Raw genomic sequence first — 16768 nt, 5'->3', positions numbered from 1 at the left:
AATCATTAATTAATTTTCCCTAATTACTTGATGTTAATCTGGTGTAATAGGCACAATGACGGAAATTAATGTCAATTAACTGACTCTTCTTAATTAATACATTATTACGGTATTAACAAATTAATTATAAATACAAATACAGACTGGGGCACAATAATGAAACATTTAATTGATGTATACACTTCCAAAACTTCAAACTCTTTATTCATTTAACTTTGGGTACAAAGAGGAATTAAAATGAAACCTATTTTAAGTACAAAATTATTTCTTCTTGTATTTCTTAAGCTTCTTTTTGGAATTAGGCTTCGGAACGAAAGTTTTACTTTCGAATCGAACATTTGCAATTAGATAACTATACAATTTATAAACAATAATAGATAAAATCACAATAACAAACCAAATGAAGACTGTTAATAAAAATACCACATCAAGTAAGTATATTTGCCTCCACGACAAGTCCATTGTTCTGCTTCTTAGATGTGGTGCGCCATCATGGTTAAGTACATATTGTATCCAGAACATTGCATTGTCAATTGGTCGCACTGGCTTTTCACGTAGCATGTTCGATCTCTTCCACGCATTTTCGCTGTACCTACAAATAGAATTATTTATTATCAAGTCCTTAGAGTAAGGATTTGTTTACTTGTCGTTTTCCAAAACTTCCTTGATGGCAGCTTTTAAAGATTCTGCACTAAATTTACTTAGTGGGATGTGGACGGTGTGGCCTTGAGCCACAGATCTGGCCACGTTCATACGTTGATCTCCATAGACTGGAACTCCAATCATTGGTACACCGAAGAATACTGCTTCGGTGGTGCTGAGGAGGCCTCCGTGGGTGATGAACAAGGCAGTATTTGGATGAGCTGGAAGATTGGAAATAAATTGTCTAATCAGACAAATTGTGACTATTTAAGTCAAGTAATAATGTGAGGAGGAACACAATACATAATTCCTCTGAAATTTACTTTCACTAACACAAAGAAAAGAAGATGGAACAAATATTAATATCGGGTAATTGTTTATGAAAGTAGTGAAAGTAATCAACAATAATAAAAAGAGGTAGCACAGCAGTCAGTAATTTCATTTTGATGGCAAATTATTTAAACAATTCTACATGGATACTAACCGAGAATGTCGACTTGAGGTAACCAATCGGTAACCAGTACATTATTTGGGACTTCGACACTTCCAAGAGCTTCAAATTTCCACAAGACTCGTTGTTTTAATCCTCTAAAAACTTCTAAAATCTTGCGTATCTCCTCTTTATTCAAGTCTGAGCTCTTCAGGTTCGTCCCCAAGCTGAAATAAATTGCTCCGTTCTCAGCATCATCTAAAAAAGTTTGTAAATTGTCTGGCAGTTTATTTTGGACGATGTGGAAGCTTCCAATATCGATGGTGGCATGATTGCTATCATAAGCTTCTCCAATAGTGACATCTGAGTTCAGTAACAACAAACTAGCATTGTACATGATGTTGCTTAAGTCAAATTTATTAGGAAAATATTTTGTTAAGTACGTTTGCTGCTGAGGATACGCCACGAGCTCCTGGTAACCCCGAATAAATAGTTTCGTTATAAAATTTTCAATTCGTTGAGAAAAATCCATTGTATTATGAAAAGGTAGGAACGAAACGGGGTATAAAGAGGGAAGGTGTATGTTCCCTGTCAAATGGTGGTTCCACTCGGACAATCCGATGGAACTGAAAAGCACCAAGTGGGCATCGAAATGTTTGGCGAAGCCCATGTGGGCTTCATTGAAAAACTGTTCCACCAAAACCAAGTCAAATTCCGCATCTGACTCCAGTAAATCTTGTACTTTCTTGTGTTGGAGGATTCGTTCAGTTAATTGGTAGCCTAAGTTGAAGGTATATAATATGTCGGATATAATATGGGGTTCCTCCAACTCTTTAGATGCGGGTTCTAAAAAAAAAAAATAATAATAAATATTTAAGTTTAATGTATATAGAGTTTACAGTTTTCAAAATAATACAGTGCGACCCATTTAAGATGAATATTAACTTTCTTACTTATTTAATATGTATTAAAAATTACATTCTTATAAGGTATTTATTCCTTCTAATCAAGTAATCTATGTATCATGGAACAAAAAATTAAAATAAAGGAGAATATTCGAGGAATCTAATTTCTGTAATAACTTTTTTTGAGTTATTAATTTAAATATTTGTTAGAATTAATTTACTAGAGTGGCATATTTCAAGGTCTTTGCTAACAATTGTCTGAAGTCATATAAGAAAATGTAACCTAATATGTTGATGCAATAATGTAGTTGTAATATAAATTAGAAAGAAAAAATGTATGAGAACATCAGTTATTAATATATATTAAAATAATTATTTTCTGATTTGAAAGGTCAAATGTTACAGATATCAAAATTATGTAATGAATTTTGTTTATAAATTTAAACTTCTGATAAAAATAGCTCTGTTTTAATAGCTATCGTAAAGAGAATGGTACAATCTAAAACTATTTCCGGTCCATGTTTAAAACAGCTAATCTAAACATTCAGTTTAGATTTAGAAATGATTAATAAAAATGTAGGAACAAATTATAATTAAATTTAATAATAATAAATTTGTCAAGTATAACATACATCCATTCACAGTTTCAATTAATTGTATAGATGGTACTGTGTATAGATTTTAAAATTATAACTTCCATAAATGTAAATACTTTTTAGGAGAAGATTCATTTATGACGAGAATACCTTGTTTAAAAGTTTCCAGCACATCTTTCAAATGTATCGTTGTGTAGTTCTGCGGGTCCTTGGGTTCAAACAAGCTAATGACGGTGACTTCGTGGCCCCTGGCGGTGAGCTCTTGTATCAGCCTCTCGCCCAATATAAACTGACTGTATCCGCAACTTGGAAACACGCTGAGAATTTTGGCACCACCGATTAAACCGAACAAAACAGTCAGAAGACACAAAGTACTACGGTACAGATACATTTCAACTTAGGTCTGACAGCGGTTGAAAGATAAGAAAGACAGATCATTAGTGTTTAGAAGGCCGTGTAAGTCTCTTGTCGATGTTCATTATTGACACCCGCTCATTCTTTCTAACACTGATGACGAGACAGTAACAGCATCGACGCCGCGGCATTCAGATTAGATGGGCCGGTCTCCTCGTGGGTACTCTGCGGTTTATAGTCTCCCCTCTTTTTAATGGTAGAGGGATTTTGAGGTGTACTGAACTGGTTTTGTTATATGCATTATATTAGTTTTATTTATATATTTTTTGGAGGCGTCTTAATTTATTCTGGAACAAAGAATATAATTTAAAAAAAAATATATTTACTTTACGTACGTCATGCACGATGTTTATGTCAATGAATAATTGGAATAAATGTAGTTAAAAATAAATAATTACATGTGTATATGAGTAATTTCTACAAAGATTTTTTTTTTAACAATCAGCTAATAAGTTATTAGTTTTGAAGCTTTCAACAGCACGTGACTAAAATGTATTTACATGAATATACTACAAGTGTACAAATCTCTTTTAACAGAGAAAAAATATAAATAGAATTATAGGTTAGATCTCCGTTAAACTTGTTGATGTCCACGCTTTCGTTGCTAAGCAACAAAAAAGTGGTTTAATTTGAGGAATTAAAATATTTGATAGTTCTGTGACCTACCTATTCAAATTTTTTATATATTCACTTGATATATTTCTAAATACGTAAAGTATATTTTGAATATAATTAACATGTTAAATTTATTTACTAAATAAAATTGTTTATGTTATTTGGTATAAAATTCAAGGTTTTGTTTGGAGTTTCTTGACATCTGTTATCTTATGTTAAACATATTTTTTATAGAAGTACATTTACATTTACACTTAACACATTTAATTCAACTTCTATTCTTCAGATATCTTGTATTTAAGGCAAATTACTTTTGTACATAAATGTATACGACAACCCCATTAATATTTAATAGTATATATAGTTAATTTATAAAAAAAAACGTCAAATTCAATAAATAAGATGTTTATTATGCTACAAATTACAATAAAGTTACAATATTAGAAATAATTTTTATTGATTTTTCTTGGATTTCTTTACAGCTGGCTTCTTTCCAAATATTTTTAATATATGCTTAAATATAATATAAAAGATGGTAAATATTACCACTGTGATCAGTGTCAAAATGATTATTATGTCGAGCATATTCCTCTCATACCAGTACAAATTTAACCCCGGTGATCGTAAATGATCTCCACCCTTTTGTCGTATGATATGTTCAATCCAAAATATTGCTGTATCCATTGGAGATAAAGGTTGATCCAAAAGAATGCTTTGTCTTTTCTTCGCATTGACGGTGTACCTACAAAATACAGAAATAGTTAAACGTGACACTCGAGAACTTCATTTTTATATTAGTACTTGGGATTTGTTAACATTTCCTTCAAAGCATAATCCAATTTTTCTTCGGTAATATCGTAAAATGGTAAAGATATTGCAAAACCACTGTCTGCTGCTGATTTGATGTTAAGTTGTTGGTCCCAAAACACTGGTACGCCGAGAATTGGTTTGCCATAATTAATTGCCTCAATTACGCTCAATAAACCACCGTGGGACATAAATAATTTAACATTTGGATGAGCTGGAAGCAAAAATTAATTGTTATTAGGGATTAAGTTTAATTTTTAAAAGATCTTACCCAGAACATCATTTTGAGGTAGCCACTTCATTATTTTAACGTTCTCCGGTTTATCAGTGAGATCTGTTTCAAATTTCCATAATACTTTATATTTAATCTTCGAAAAACTGTTCAATATGGCTTTTTTTGTCGTGTTAGGTAAATCTGCACTTTTGATATTGGATCCTAGGGAAAAGACAATGGCACCCTCTTCGGCGTTGTCCAAGAATTCTTGAAGATCTTTGGGTAAAGGCTTGGGTTTAGGAATGTGGTAACCTCCGACGTTCTTAATTGCAGGCACACTAGGGCTTGGCACATTTATGCTTTCATGCGAGGGGCTCAGTATTAAATCCACTTTGTACATTAGTTCTTTCAATTCAGGAGAATCCGGAATGTACCTTTGCAAAATTTCATTATGCTTTGGAATACCATAAAAATGTACCATTAAGTCTCCCACAATGTCATAGTATAAGTTTTGCATTCTTTCCCATATGGTCATGTTAGTAGTGAATGGCGAAACAATATTTGGAACGTAGGAAGACGGCGATGGATTCCCCACTAAGTGGTTGCACATGAATGACATAGGTCCAGGTGCCATAACTATTAGTGGAGCATCAAAGTGATGCGCCAGTCCCAAAAGAGCATCATTTACGAATATTTCCACAATCACCAAGTCAAATTTTTCTTTACTTTCAATTAATTTTTGCATATTTTTCAATTTGAACACGTCTTCCGTATACATGTGTCCCATATCCATGACCAAAGAAATTTGCTTCCAAAATGGTTGCTTGTAAAGGGTATAGAGCATATCATTCTTGCGACCTAAAATATAAATTATGAAGACTTTAATATTTCAAATAATTTTTATACATTATTGAGTAATAATTATGTACCTTCCAAGTCATACCTCAATAAAAATATATAATTATTTCAATTTATTTATTTAAATTTAGGTATTATTAGTTTTCTTCTTGGTTCTTCGTAATCTTAGTTTAAATTTGTAATAGTTCATCGCAATTGGATAAAAATATTCTCATTATTAAATCATTTTTAAAAAGTTACAGGTTTCCAATGTGCCTGGAAAATAATTTATGTGTAAAAAATCGTTATTTTTTTCTGTATTTTATTAATTTGTATATAGATCCCTCCAAGGGTAAGTTATTAATTGTTAGAACTTGCGTATATGTAAACAAAACTCTATTTACTTGGGTCAGTGTTGCCATGAATGAATATAGAAAGACCTCCAGTGAAACAATAATTACATAAGTTTAAAGTTATTAACCTTGGTCAAGGTTACAATAGCACACAAATAATAAAAATAATAATGGTATTAAAGAAAAAAACAAACAAAATCTTAAATTAAATAAATACACAAACTCATACCTTTCACTTGTTCAATGATATCTTCAACGGAGACGTCTCTAAAATTTTTCAGGGGTGTTTTCTGTGGATATGGACTGATGAAAGTGACCTCGTGACCTCGAGACGCCAATTCTTTCATTAACGATAGCCCTAAGGTGTAATGACTGTGCGAAACCATTGGGAATACTCCCAAAATTTTGGCACCGAGAGCTCCATTATAAACTAAAAATAATAGCCCAAGAGCACAAAACACTTTCATCGTGGACTTGGAGAAACTAATGGTTTGGGGCAAAGGTACGTCGCGTTTTATACGCAACCTAGTCTCGGCACGAGCGCATAGATAACCATCGTGTTGACAAAATAGCTCACACAACGACTTATAATTATCTTGATCGTATCGTGTTGGTTTAAATTTGTGATAAGGTGACAAACAAACGTATTAAAGATCAGAACTAATAAGTTATATTACTAATATAATTATAAGAGCTATTACAAAGTATTTCAATTTTTTGCATGTTGAAATTTTCCTTTAAAAAATATTCAAAACATTTGCATTTTAGTGCATTAACATTTTGGAGTAATTGTATTTTATCAACGTTTATCACAATGATGTATATAAATTTTGTGAATCAGCCAATAATTATGTGGAACATATTTACATATCTAAAGGTCACCAATAAACAAAACACTTAACTGCTTTTTGGCAAAAATAATTTCCAACCAAAATTTTGAAACTTAAAATTTGTTTTAGCTTAAAACTTGTTTAACGAAGAAATATTATTCTTGTTCTTTTTTATTATTAAAATATACCGATTGTAAATAAAGTCTTTGATCCTACTGAATTTTGAGAGAGACATCATGTATGACAGGGACAGTAAAAGATTCCCACTACGAAGCAAATTTGCAGGTTTATATTGTTTCTGTCGTCCATGATGTTTCTCTTAAAATTCATTAGGATCAAACGGTTTTTGATTGATACATTGGGATTGGAAAAAAGTGTTTCATAAATAGAATTAGTATTCTAATAAAGTAATTGGTAATAGAATCAACTAGACCTTACAGACATATTCTAAGAATGATTATTTGTATATCTATGTAATTTTAAAAAACAAATTGACATAAATAATTGACATTAATAGATTAAGTCCTATCAACATTTTCCTAATCTTAGAATTTCCCATTCATTTTCAAGGATAGAAGAAAAAATTAAATTCCTCAAAAGGTTTTCATTCTCTTATGTGCTGTGAAGTGATAATTCATGTTTATGTCAATATTTTTGCATTCTCATATATAATAATATTTTTAAACTACAAATTTCTTTGCCAATGCCACAATAAAATAATTAATTAATAAAGTTAATTAATAATCATTTATATAAGTTTATACAAATTGAATTGGATTGGATATTAAAAAATATGTAAAACTTTTATTTATGGTAATAATAACAATAATTTCTGATATTATGACCAAATTAAAAATAATAATATATTGCGTCGTCAACTAAGTATATCGAAAAACCTTATTTTACATATGCATGTCATCGATATGGTTTACGAATTGTCCAACAGTTCAGTCTCTTACTTTTACCCAAGAAGAACAAACAATGTTGATTACACTGACCATATTCGTTTTAGTCATAAATTGTAACATTTTTCCATCGTACAGTTCAAATATTCTAATGATTTTTCCTCCTCGATCCAGAAGTCACTTGCGATTAGCTTTAGCATTGGCAGAAGAATTAGTGCCACGTGGACACGAAATTACGATTGTATCTTCCACCAATGCCCCTTACGAATCAAAAAATATTACAATGGTCACATTTAAGGATTTTACATACGATGACAAAGGTAAACTATTTAAGTCACTGGCACCACAGAAAATATACATATATATGTTTTAGAAAGGAGATTGAAACTCGTTGAAATCGGAGACACAGGAGTTATCACCTTGTTAAAAGATGTAACTGAAATGCTGGTGGCAATGACAACCCATTTCCATAACGATCCCAGCTTTAGAAATATATTAGAATCCAACAAAACTTTCGACTTAGTGATAGTTGAAAACCTGGCAGGTGAATCATTTTACGGTCTTGGAAATTACTATAACTGTCCCGTTATAGTCCTGGCACCGGGGCCTGTTTCGTTGTTTAATAGTTTTCTGGTGTCGAATCCGGCGCATCCTGCCTACGTACCAAATTTTATCGCTGGTTTACCTAGTGAAATGAATTTTCTACAACGTTTTCAAAATACAATTTATTATATTTGGGGGAAGTACTTCGTTTACACTACTGCAATGTCACAATACGATGCGATAATGAAGAAATCGTACCTTCCAAATGGGCCGGATTTGTATGATATATACCACAACATAAGTTTAGTGTTGACATATTCCCATGCGAGTGTCCACCCAAATATGCCAATGGTTCCTGCATTAAAAGAAGTAGGAGGCTTTCATATTAAAAAACCTAAGCCACTGCCGAAGGATCTGCAGAAGTTTTTGGATGATTCACCTGACGGTGTCATATTATTTTCATTTGGATCTTATGTGTCTGGTACAGACCTTTCCGCGCAGGAAAGAAATATATTTATTAACGCATTAGGCCGATTGAAACAGAAAGTTTTGTGGAAATTCGAAGCAAAATTGTCTAATTTACCAACAAACATTAAGATAATGAAGTGGTTACCTCAAAATGACGTACTAGGTAACATATTATTAACTTTGATTTCCCAATTTAAATAGAATTATTTCAGCCCATCCCAATGTTAAAGCAACTATTTCTCATGGTGGACTGCTAAGTGCCCTAGAAGCTATTTACCACGGAGTACCAATAATTACAATTCCATTAACTTGGGACCAAAATTATAATGGTGTTCAGTACGAAAGTAAAGGATATGGAATTAATATTCCTTTCAAAGAATTATCAGAGGAGAAATTATTTGCAACAGTGAATGAACTTCTAACAAATAAAAAGTCCGTATTTAATTAAATTAATAAGACGTGCTTATTATAATATTTCGTTTTTAGATATACGGCAAATGTAAAGAAATGGTCTAGAATTATGAAGGACGATATCGTTAGTCCAATGGACAAAGCTATATTTTGGATAGAATATGTAATACGAAATAAAGGAGCAAAACACCTCGCGAGTCCTGCTTTAAAATTATATTGGTATCAGGAATTGTTATTAGATATTATAGCAGTTTCTTTACTGAGCCTTATTGGGACAATATTTATCGTATGGAAATTGATAAAGTTATTGATAAAAAAATATTACAGAAGTAATATATATGACGATAAAAAAGAAAAATAGTATTGTGGGATTAAAACTATAATTTATAATATATGACTTTTATATTATATTATTATATATATTTATTTTGTGCTATAACTATTATAAGTTACAATTAATAAATATTAAGTTTTATAAAGTATTCGCAATAAATAAATTAGAGATGCAGATTAACCTTTAACATTTAATTGTATTTGTAAATATTAAATTTTATATCACAGTACTTGTTGAATGTTAAAACACATGTGAAATACATACATTATTTTTTTTTTTATCAATGATTAAAATCAGTGTTTACTACGGTGTAAGATTGGTTGCCTATCCTAATTAATAGATTTTCTCATCTTAAAATTAATTATGAATCTCTACTGTACCTTTTATACATAAGTTGAATATTAAAATAAATTAATTAAATATATATTATTAAATAAATGATTAGGTATTTGATTATATAAAGTTGGTAAGGTTTTCTATGTTTGACGAGCGGTTTTCTACGGTTTTCTATGAATGAGACGCGGTATAAAACGTCAGAATAAAACCGTTTTCTGAACAGTTATTATTTAAACATAGTTGGTTTCAGATTAAACTTATTTAGTGATAATAATTTAAAAATGGATCCAAATGACAACGTTAGTTCAGATAAAACATCTACTCAACTTGACCAACATTTGCAATTAAATCGAAAAGAAAGTAAGTAGAAACGTTCTAAAATAATATTACAGATTTTAATTAAGTCCATCCTTAGATATTCAAATGAAGGAGGTATTTGAAAAGTTGAATACATTTAACAAACTACTGAAATGTGAAATCAACAGCAAAGAAAATTTAGCAGAAAAAGCTGAACAATGTAACAGTACATGTAAACATCCAACAAGCCTCCCATTATCACTGGCACATAAATTATGGATTCAACATAACTATGTTTCAAAAATTATAATCTGTAGTAAATTTTATGTGGCCCTTAATGAAAGTCTCATCAAATATACACAATTTTTTAAAATGTAAGTAAGGTAATTCTTTAGTTTCATTGTTTTAAAAAAATTTAAGAAATTATCCTATATTTTTTATACAAAAAATCATTTTAGAAAATTGGAACTACCAGAGGACATATTATTAGAAATAACAGAAGTGTCCAAAAGTGAATTAATCCCATATACAGAAAAGATAAGAAGTTATGAGATTGAATTGTTAAAATTTGAAGTAAGTCACAGATTTAATATAACTAACTCATTTTCAATCAATTTATTGTTTTTAGAAAAAATATCCATGGCTAACGAATCAGGACCTAACTTTACCAGATATTTCTAAAGAAATTAATGTATTAAGAAATCAAAGGTCTGAAAACCTCCATTTGATAAAAGAATTGGAAGTACAGGTTATTAAACCAGATTTGCATGAGGCTACTGAACAACTAAATGAAATAGATCAACTGTTTTTCAAACTAAACCTCATAAATAATTTATATTTTATTTTATACAGTATATAAATATTTTGAGTTTTGTTAAAAAAGTAATCATATATATTTTTTTAAAATTACTGTTATTACTAGAATGATGTTTTTATTATTATGTTAATGTTTTTTTGATTAGAATAAAAGTTTATTTTCACAAGAAGTTTTCTTAATAAACCTTAATCTGCTAATTATGTTGGATAAAATTAGTAAAAGAAAATCGATACTCAATTATTTATTATAAGTAATATACCTACATAACACAGTATAATAAACAATAATATTTATATACATTTTGATATTTTAATAAAAATTGAACCTTATCTATAGGGGCATGGGCTTGAAAATAATATTTTATATATACAACAACACCTAAATATTAAAACATTTAGTATTTTTGGCCTAAAACACATATTATCACAATATGAGTTCAATTCATTAATTGTAAAGCAATATACAGAGTTATATCTTAACATGTACTTATTGTTATATGTGTAGATTTTTCTTAAATGTTACATATTACACATTTATTTACAAATTATTTTTGTGTGACAGTTTTCAAATATATGTTAATATATGATATGTTGTTGAGGGGGATATTAAAACAGCAAATAATTATAAATATTACAGTCATAAAATATTATTAACAATACATAAAATTATTTCATATACATGTTACAATATACAAATTTTATATACCCTGTATAACATTTACATATATTGTTTGAATTTTATTGATAATAAATTGTTTGTTTCTTAATAACAATTAAATATAAAATTTTAATACATATAATAGATACATGTTTTTACAAGGAACTTTAATCCCTTGTCAATAATAACTTTAAACAAACATATATGTATGTATTATGTTACAGATTTTATAACTCCATGAATATTTTTGAAAACTGTTAAAAGGTATACGAATATTATATTTAGATAGATATTTTCGCACCTTGCGATTCGCTTGTTATATTTAAACAACCTCGGTATATAATGGTATATCGGCTCAATGATATACACTATATACTTTGGATAAAAGGATTTTCACGGTTATATATTTTACCTAAGTGGTGTGGCATAATATTTTAGTACCTACATTAGAAAAATTCATGCCACACAAAATTATTAACAGAAACTTTTCGTATATTTGTACAAATTTTGATACATAGAAGACATAAGCCATTTACAAAAATATAAAAATTAAATAATCTACTGCTAATTTTTAAATAATAGAGATAGTTGACTATCAATAATGAGGTAGTTTAACCATTATACAACTTTGATTTTCATTGTATGTGACTGGTAAGAGGTAATTGTAAAGAACAAAATAATTTTGTCCACGTAGAAATTCTACTTCACCAAGTTGAGTGTTGTTTGTTAAATATGCCCTTTGTTTCATTCTACATTGCAAACTCGAATGTTTTATGCAACGAATTTTGTTGCACACGTTCTAAATATTCGCACTGAAGTGTCTCTTTGTCCATTTGCATAACTTTTGAATTTGGATGAGCATTGGATGTAGATGCGTATTGGACATGTTTTCCGTACAATTAACACGATACGTTTCAAAAACAATAAATTTAATATAGCGTGATAAATCATTTTGTTCTTTAAATTGTTCCACTTATTTGCGCATATTAAAAGCATCACTACACAAATGAAAAAACGGACAGAAGTAATTTCCAATCAATTTGAAATGCTTGGGAACTGCTTCGTTTTGTCTAAGTTATAGAAAGACTTTGTAGCATACTGGGGCAAGTTAGACATTGCGCACCCATTAACAACTAACGTATAATCTAGTTATATTTTCATTAAAAATATGCTGAACAGTACGTCTAATTTACAAAAGGAAGATATTTTTATGTACAGGACCAATTTGGTTAATATTTCGTTAATAATTTTTATAATATAGCAGCAACAATCCCAATAGAATGTACTTTTGATAAGAATTCTAATGGTCCTATTGCTTGTAATTTAGAAAACTTACACAAGGGGAGCAAACTTACATTTTTATTTTTTGATTAACTAACTAAAATCAGATACACAATTTGAATGTAATTATAATTTAGATTCACAATATTCAGTAGGTTAAAATTTGTTCCCCTTTTAATTTTAGACCAATTAATTACTTAACTAAAATCCTTGTACAGTTATTTACATTATCGCACATGCACTTGATCTTATCTAATCTTCCCCGAGCGAAAGTTTCTGCCATGCCTTGGCCCACCGCACAGCATTCTCTTAAACGCCTGTCTAAATTCTGGATTAAATATAGTATAGATCACCGGATTAAGCGTGGAATTGAAGTATCCTAACCACAACGCAAAACTCATTATGAAATCGCTTATGGCGCAAGAATCGCCGCACAATGGCATGACCAGTGCGAGGATAAAGAAAGGTAGCCAGCACATCACGAAGGCGCCAGTGATGATGGCCAAAGTCTTGGCCGCCTTACGTTCACGTTTCGCCTCGAGGCTTTCCTTTTTCTCGCGGCGGGACGGCAGCAGTTTGTCCACAGACGCGGGACAAGGCGGTATCTCCTTGTGGAGCATCTCGACCCGACTAATGTCACTGTAAAAATACGCATTTTATACAAAAAATCACCTTCGAACCAAGTTACGCACCTAATATGGCTCTGATGACTTGCTGAGCCATTGTTGGTTGTCCCTGTGGATGATTTCTCCGGCGACACATTGTTGGATATCACGGGCAGTTCGCTGCTGTTTTGAAGAGCCGGTGTCTGTGGTTTGGAAATTGTGAAGGCTGTCGTCTCCACTTGTGGTTCTTGGCCTGTTTGACTAGTCTCGTTTTCTTCTTCGACAATCTCCATTGTCGTCGTCGATTGGCCCTCCATCATCACCAATGAATTTACCAGGGCCTCGGCGGCGGAAGACTTTTTGCTAGGGGTTTTCTTCATGCGGAGGAATTTACGATTGAGTAGAAAGCTTTTAGGAACTCTGCTGTTGTTGTTCGTTTTCTCAACCTTTTCCAATATTTGTCCTTTCATTTCACGCCTTCTTCTGATGCGTTTTCTGGCCGTCTTGAAAATCTTCCAGTATAGAATAAATATCATCAGGAGTGGGACGTAAAATGTTGAACTGGTGGCGAATATTTGGTAGTTTACGTTTTGACTGACTAGGCATTGTTGCTTCTCTTGTATTCTGCTTATATAGTCGGGGTCTTTGAATTGCGGTATTTGTGGTGCCAAAGACACAACAAGGGCTATACTCCAAACTACCACAATCATTATGCCTATCCTGTTACCGTTCCTTGTGTGGATGTAGTCAACGTTTGTGACAGCCCAATATCTGTGAATGTAGCACAAAAATTTATTACTGAGGATGAGACCGGAAATGGAATGATTACCTATCAACTGCTATCGCCACTAGGTGTAGGATTGATGCTGTACAACATAAAACGTCTATAGACGTCCACATATCACAAAGTTCTGGACCCATCTTCCAGTTGTTAGTTATCTGAAAAAAATGTAAATGTTACTGGTATAATATTGGATCATGTAAGTTTTTGCATTTAATTCATTGTTGCAGTACATCCCACAATAAACTCAATTAACATTTACTGAAACAGAATCGTCATTATCGCTCTATGCTCTATAGAAACATCATTATCTAGTGGTATCAGCGGCAATGAGACCCAGGCATGTGGAGTGACGAGACTGGGATATTCCATTTTCTCCACCATTATATATAATATCTTACATCAATACGCCAGTAACTGTTCTAGCGGCGTTTCACACAGCACAATGGTCTTCTGTCTCAAAATTAATACAGTCTAAACGCGGACTGATTAGCAGCTGCTGATCAGGATTCCCTGCGATGATTATGTGTAGGCATTAATTTTCAAGTGGTATCACAATCGATATTATAATTTCTGGGCCAATTGTATGTCGTATAATTTAACTCGTACCTGGGCACAATGTGGGGAGTTATAGGATTTAGGTGATGAGACGAATTACTACGACATTGTCGCACTATGTTACCAATCGTGTATGACAAAGGATTTGGTCATTACTACAATGTTTCCCGTGATTCTGTTTAAAACGGCATTAAAATTATATTGTACCAAACTAACAGGAATAAAATGAAAATAATATTACCAAAAATTAGTTCCTTTCCTTAAGTGTCTCTTCGGCTTGAAAGTGATTTTACTAATATGGTTTTAATTGGTTTTATCCGGCCTTAAAATTGCGTCTTGTCTCAACAACCTCCTTGGTTTAATAACATTGTCAGTATATCCCTGAAAATTCCATGGAGCATGTTCCACAACATGTAAATATTTAGCTGTATGAATGCTTGAGGCAGATACATGTCACCGTAACGTAAGGAAACACAGCAAACAACTCATATACGAGTTATGTAGAGCCGATTAGTCATTTTCTGGAATTATGGCTGCAGTAACTTGCATCTGTTTGTACGCCTTCACTGAACATGAAATTATCTGTATGCAATTTTAAAAGATCAATATTGCAAGATGAAACGGTGCATGTTTCGGCATAATAAAACACAAATTGGTGTAGTCGAAAGGCACGCCGAATTTTAAATGGGTAGACTCTTTATCGACAACGTCATACAGAAATTACATTACGGATAAAAGTTTGCGCCGTCGAATGAGCCCATCGTTTCAATAAAGTGTCATATTTTAAAAGTAATTTTCGATTGGATCTGAGCCATTTCCGTACGTGGGGGTGAGCTCGAGTTAAGCATATTATGGCACGTAGAAGAGCGTATGACGATGGAGAATAAAACAAAAACAAAAACAAACGTGAATATAACACATACACTCCCAAAATTGAATTAATTCAGCAGGTCCTCCATGCACATTAAAATTGCACGGTGGCACTCCGATTCACCCGAAGTGTACCGACACACTCGAACCTGAAGAAATTTGCATAAACGATGGGGCCAACCAGAACGAGAGATATTTATTATTCAGAAGTATCTCTTGCAATTAAGTTATTATGTAAATCGTAATAACAGTAAGTTGAGCTGGAAATGCCTCTCGCTCCATCCATCAATCTATCTGGAGGGACTCGGTGTGTGTGTGTGTGGGTGTGTGTGCACGTTTCCAGACAGAATTACGACACGTTGCACACTGTACACGGTTCAGATCGGATATTGTTGCGATATCATATACGGAAATGTGGATTTTCACGTTTAACTTTACGGTCGGGAACCTGAGCGTACAATTTGATTTTTGCTGGCAAATTCCGCCAATTTTACAGTCTTGTGGAGAGGAGACAAAGTTAATGGGCTGCTAAATTTTCTAATACAATTTATGAGTTTGTTTTATTGTGTAACAATATAGCAGGACAAACGATAGAGTTTTGAAAGGCAGATTTTTTAAACTGATTTGACCACTGGTAACAAAATAAAAAAGAAGTAAAGTTAAACTACCAGTTATAAATTATAAACAGAGAAAATAATTAATTATCTTTTATGTTTTGGAAAAAAATCAGATAAAATTAAATTTCTGAATTTTATGCCCATTTTATATTAAATAATTCAAAAAATTTAATAATAAATTGATAGTAAAATTTAATTAAAAGGTGTAAATTTGCATATCACATAAAAATTAAGTAACAATTTAATAAAACAACTCTTACATAAATTGAGATCCTACTTTTAAGTTAGGGAGAACATATATAAAGAAGAAACAAACTAAATTCTACGGAGACTTAAAAACTTTTTGGACTAGACATATATTTTACTGTCTGGACGATGTACCTAACTTAACCCATAAATACAACGTCTGTTATGTAAAATAAAACCATTCTAAAATTTCATTTATACTTTATATGAGCTATACAAATTTTGTAAAAACTGGAGATTTAAGATCATTTTACTTTATAAAATTTTGTTTGAATCTGTTTCCTTAATAGCAATCTTCTCTGTTTTCTAATTTATTGTAATATATAATTTTATAGTTTATGAAGTAGTATTTTTATTTTACTTAATTTTAAGTATACTGTAGATTATTTTTTGTATGAC

The 16768-nt window shown here is 31.4% G+C and overlaps 5 protein-coding genes across 7 annotated transcripts in view; 2 read left to right on the top strand and 3 right to left on the bottom strand.

Moving 5' to 3' along the window:
- Positions 1-177: 177 nt before the first annotated feature.
- Positions 178-3251, bottom strand: LOC109607329 (UDP-glucosyltransferase 2-like). Its single transcript, XM_020023828.2, has 4 exons — positions 2724-3251; positions 1127-1918; positions 644-863; positions 178-592 (listed from the first exon to the last, which is right to left on the bottom strand). Exons 1-4 carry the CDS (start codon positions 2962-2964, stop codon positions 262-264), a joined length of 1584 nt encoding a protein of 527 aa, XP_019879387.2. The 5' UTR covers positions 2965-3251; the 3' UTR covers positions 178-261.
- Positions 3252-3991: 740 nt separating this feature from the next.
- LOC109603403 (UDP-glucosyltransferase 2-like) lies at positions 3992-6295 on the bottom strand. Of its 3 annotated transcripts, none has more exons than XM_020019899.2 (4): positions 6043-6295; positions 4681-5481; positions 4404-4623; positions 3992-4344 (listed from the first exon to the last, which is right to left on the bottom strand). In XM_020019899.2, the coding sequence occupies exons 1-4, from the start codon at positions 6278-6280 to the stop codon at positions 4056-4058; spliced, it is 1548 nt and encodes a 515-aa protein (XP_019875458.2). In that variant the 5' UTR covers positions 6281-6295; the 3' UTR covers positions 3992-4055. The 3 variants fall into 3 exon arrangements, with proteins under 3 accessions (XP_019875458.2, XP_049823751.1, XP_049823752.1); XM_049967794.1 differs by lacking the exon at positions 6043-6295 and adding an exon at positions 5553-5999; XM_049967795.1 differs by lacking the exon at positions 6043-6295 and adding an exon at positions 5567-5999.
- A 1355-nt stretch (positions 6296-7650) lies between these two features.
- On the top strand, positions 7651-9141 carry LOC109603402 (UDP-glucosyltransferase 2-like). Its single transcript, XM_049967806.1, has 3 exons — positions 7651-7868; positions 7922-8722; positions 8772-9141. The coding sequence occupies exons 1-3, from the start codon at positions 7700-7702 to the stop codon at positions 9005-9007; spliced, it is 1206 nt and encodes a 401-aa protein (XP_049823763.1). The 5' UTR covers positions 7651-7699; the 3' UTR covers positions 9008-9141.
- Positions 9142-9830: 689 nt separating this feature from the next.
- On the top strand, positions 9831-10855 carry LOC109603408 (uncharacterized). The gene is made up of 4 exons (XM_049967807.1): positions 9831-10000; positions 10056-10311; positions 10396-10510; positions 10566-10855. The coding sequence occupies exons 1-4, from the start codon at positions 9922-9924 to the stop codon at positions 10794-10796; spliced, it is 681 nt and encodes a 226-aa protein (XP_049823764.1). The 5' UTR covers positions 9831-9921; the 3' UTR covers positions 10797-10855.
- Positions 10856-11002: 147 nt separating this feature from the next.
- The window catches only part of LOC109603405 (5-hydroxytryptamine receptor-like), a 120439-nt gene continuing 114673 nt past the window's right edge, over positions 11003-16768 (bottom strand). The window contains exons 8-10 of the mRNA XM_049967796.1: positions 14127-14236; positions 13385-14068; positions 11003-13331 (exon numbers count right to left, since the gene is read on the bottom strand). Of these exons, the coding sequence (XP_049823753.1) occupies positions 12941-13331; positions 13385-14068; positions 14127-14236 (1185 nt within the window). The 3' untranslated portion in view covers positions 11003-12940. The remainder of the gene's footprint in view (positions 13332-13384; positions 14069-14126; positions 14237-16768) is intronic.

This window comes from Aethina tumida, chromosome 5 (genome assembly GCF_024364675.1).
Source record: "Aethina tumida isolate Nest 87 chromosome 5, icAetTumi1.1, whole genome shotgun sequence".
NCBI lineage: Eukaryota > Metazoa > Arthropoda > Insecta > Coleoptera > Nitidulidae > Aethina > Aethina tumida.
The sequence above is the reverse complement of the archived record's forward strand: the minus strand, read 5'-3'. Positions and strand labels throughout refer to the sequence as shown.